The sequence below is a fragment of the Egretta garzetta genome, unplaced genomic scaffold (assembly GCF_000687185.1).
Source record: "Egretta garzetta isolate BGI_Z169 unplaced genomic scaffold, ASM68718v1 scaffold243, whole genome shotgun sequence".
NCBI classification, from domain to species: domain Eukaryota; kingdom Metazoa; phylum Chordata; class Aves; order Pelecaniformes; family Ardeidae; genus Egretta; species Egretta garzetta.
This window is the reverse complement of record NW_009259041.1, coordinates 604708-608583: the sequence shown is the minus strand read 5'-3', so window position 1 is coordinate 608583 and position 3876 is coordinate 604708. Positions and strand designations below refer to the sequence as shown.

At 52.5% G+C, this 3876-nt stretch overlaps 1 protein-coding gene across 1 annotated transcript in view; it reads right to left on the bottom strand.

Annotated features, from left to right (window-relative positions):
* Positions 1-3876, bottom strand: part of CSMD2 (CUB and Sushi multiple domains 2) — a 328671-nt gene that overhangs the window by 25735 nt on the left and 299060 nt on the right. The window contains 1 exon segment of the mRNA XM_009634976.2: positions 1949-2122. Coding sequence (XP_009633271.2) covers positions 1949-2122 — 174 coding nt within the window.

Sequence of the window (3876 nt, the reverse complement as noted above, 5' to 3'; positions counted from 1 at the left end):
GCAGCTCGGCTGCCAGCAGCAGTCGTGCACATGGTTTCCCTCCAAGCAGAAATGACGACGTGCCCCGAGCCAGCCCAGCACGCCCCGTTGTATTTGCAGAACAAGAAGCTGTTGGGTTTGGAGCACAGAGGTGGGAGGGATCCAGCTGAGAAACATCCACTCGTACGAGTTGCAAACACTTTGAGTTAGGGGGACGGGAGGAAGGGAGCAGCTGTAGCAGGCGCCTCGCAGGGCTTCTCTGGAGCAGGCTGGAGAGATGCCCACCTCCGTACTGCCTGACACAGCCTCACACCGCGCACGCCTGTTCTCGGCTTTCTCCGCTAATGATCTGTGTAAACACATCCCCCCCCAAGCCAGGAAAAGCTATTCCACTCCTGCCGCTAGCAATGAAGTTCCCGCGTCCCGGACCTTCTGTGCTTTGCTGCAGGTACAGCCTTTGCAGCGTTACATGTAATATAAAACATAATGAGCATATTCATCATCTGGGGAGCGTACTTGCTTGTAAAGGGAAGGGGGAGAAGGCTCCAGGTTCAGCATTTTCTTTCACATAATGACTTATATTGAAGTCTTTTGGTTCATCTCGCAAAAATTGCTGTCCCTGCTGTAGGGATCTGCCGCACACCATGGAGAACCTTTGGCAGGAGATGACCTGAGCTGTGTTCTGCCTCTTCACTGCTTCTCTGATGGTACCGCCCGGCTTGGATGTAAAAGAGGAGCCTCTCCCCAAGCCCTTGGGTGGAAACCATGGTCCCGGGGTACGGGTTGTTCACCCGGACACAAATCACAGAGGCCCTGCCAAATGCCATCAGCCTTGCCCAAAAGCCGCCCCCATGAAGTCATTCCGAAAAAAATCACATGGCAGCAGGAACAAGCCGGAGTAATGCCAAACGTTTCCAAAAATCCACTCGCAAAGATGACAGGAGACAGTGAAAACCACGTGGGAAAAAGGCACGAATTAGAGCAGAAAACCCTTCTGAGCAGCTACGGACCAGGAGCTCTGCAGATCCCAGTATGAGGACGGCTCTGCCTGATTTCTTTTTCCCTTCCAAAGCAGAGGTTAAACTTGGTCAAGTGGAGCTGCTAAATTTAAGTGGCAGAATTAAAAATTAACACTTGTCCCAAATGCTTTGCTCCAGCTAAGGTCTTATTTTGTCTGGCTCTGTGCTTTCCAAGGAACGAGTGATGGGATGGTGTGGGGACGGCTTTGCACAGCAACCTCCCAGCCATGCAGCACCCTTCCCCTCTACTGGAGGCCATCAGCTGAGGTCCCAGCAACCCCATTCCAGGGAGGCTTGGCAAGCACAGCACATCCCCCATGACTTTGACACAAGTCCGTCTCATCAGGGACTTTTTTTGCTTATGGGGATGTTTTCAGTGCAAGACCTTTCTCGCTCTGGCACAGGAGCGGGGATGGACTTCTGCTGCCAAACTGCTCTCAGTGAAGATGCTGATAAAGTGGAAACTCATTGTACCAGCTTCCCCTTGCCTTGTGCAGACCTGGGACTGCTGCAGTGCCGTAACAGCAGATGTCAGGCCCTGCAAAGTGGCCACACGGGCTTCTTCTACTGGAACGCATGAGAAAGATGCTGCGGGCAGGATGCGAGGACCTGATTTTGCATAAGACACGTTCATCCTGAACAGGCTCTGCACGGAGAAAACTGTAAAGCAGCAAGCTGCCGTACACCTCCTACCACAAACATTTGCTGCAGTGATTTATTCCTCATCTTGCAAGCTGAGCGCTTTTCTCCCTGCCAGTGCTTATCATGCAAGTTGCAGGAGACTGGGTAGCTGAGGCGCGGTGATTTTCAGAGTCTTCCACAATCTCCCTCTGTACCATGTGCATTTCTCCAGCCCAGCAAGGCACAACAGGGCTGTCCCCTGGCAGGATAAAAAGGGGGCAGCGGAGGATGGGGCTGCCCCATCCCCTCCTTCCCAAAGCCCACCTCACCTGAGCAGTGCGGGAGGGAGCCGCTCCAGCGCCCGTCGAGCTGGCACATGCGAGTGGAGTTGCCGATCAGAATCCTCTTCCCGAGGCAGCTGTATCGGACCACGGAGCCGACGGTGTACTTGTCACCCGAGATCTGAGCGTGGGGTGGGGAGCCGGGGTGGCTGCAGGAGACCACTGGAAGAGACAGATGCAACAGCTTCAGCCACGAGGGAACTGCCCGTGATGCTTGCTCGAAGGCAGACGCAGCAAATACTGCACGTCTGAGGTCGCTGCACGGGATCTTGGCAGCTTAAACCCACTCGGCCGCCCCAGAGCCCACCCAACACCGGGGGCTCGTGCCACAGTGCAGGTGTGGCACGGCAGATATTGCATCGGTCTCCTTCCCGGGGGACACGAGCTCATCCTGTAAGAACTGCCAAAGGTTTGTGCATAAGTGCCTAGCCTGGACATCTTGCAGGTTCCTTGGAAAACTCATCCCTTCTTAAACATGAATATTTCCACGCACGCCCTCACCCCCACCCACCCCTGGCAGCGCCAGGTCCTGCGACACAGAGCCGCGATCGATGCCGTGTCACACCTGAGCAAATTATCCCGGCAGATTCTGAGCGCTGCTCACTCAACCATCGCCAGGAAAAAACCACCACTAACAATAATTAATAGGTTTGCTTTAGCTTAGCAATCGGAGAGGAGAGAGGGAGGCTGTTGACAAATACACTGACAGACCTAGGGGCTATTAGCCAGGTTTGGATGAGGATGCTCAGCGTAAAGACCATGCACCGCCGTGTTTCTGAAGGAAAGCGTCCGTAACTGATAGCTTATCTCCCTCTGCTCCAATCTAAAAATACCAATACTGGCATTCGGTACAAAACATGATGCATGTTTCAATAAAAAGGAGAGCACGCGCATGTTTGGGCACGTGGGCGTTGAAATATATCGGTGCAGAGCTGTGACTAAAACCAAGGACGCTTTGCAAGGGAACGGGTTGGATAGCTGATACTTAAACTCCCGCTGTAACTAACAATTTAATAACGGATACTCCAGCAGCCCCAGCTAAGCTTAAAACCTGTGGCGGTATTGAGGTGTTTAAAGGATTTATGTACACAGTGTGCAGGCTGTTTCTTCCGATGCGCTGGGCTCCGCTCCCGTCTACTTTACTTATTGGACTCGCTCTCCCACCCCGCAAGGGGGATCAACTCCTTTCCTCCCTCCTCAGAAACAGGCAGGAGCCAACATTTGCACCCGAGGCTCGCCTGGCATCAAACTTCTTAATTTGTATTTTAGAAAGTGCCTGGTAATTTTGGGCACCCAGCTATAAACACTTTAAAGGGCTATGGGTTTCAGCACCAAGCACTGTTTAAGACCAAGTTGAGTCTTAAACAACACAGAAAACAAAGACATGCAAAAATCTCCCTTTTTTTTCCTCTTTAAACTATTAAGCCCACAAATCCAGATCATCAGTCGTAAATCTGACCTGAGTTTCCAGTTTTGAGAATGCCCACAAATCCTCCAAGTCAATGGATGCTCTGTGTTTTAAGGAAGGAGGTCACTTGTACTTAGCTGGAAAGCTGTGGATGAGGCAGCCTGAGATATTAGGCGCCCAGGTTTGGAAAGGTAACTACCCCCCGGGAGCCCCTGCGGTGACACGTGGCTGTCACTTGTCAACACCCCGTGGCCCACGCAGGATTTTGCAAGCACAAGGCGGCACATGTTGCTAGCAAAAGGGGAGGAAAACGTGCCAAAACCTACTTGGTATGAGCAGGGTGTCAAAGGATAATGCCAGAAAAAAAAGAACAACCATGGCTTTGGAACAGCTCAGCTGATCCAGGCGTAAGGAGCTCCGTTTCTGACTGCTTTAGCGACTCGTTACGCCGGGTAAGTGCTGCTTTGGTCTCCAGAAGGATGTGCCACTGTGCTGGGGCTGCCCCTCC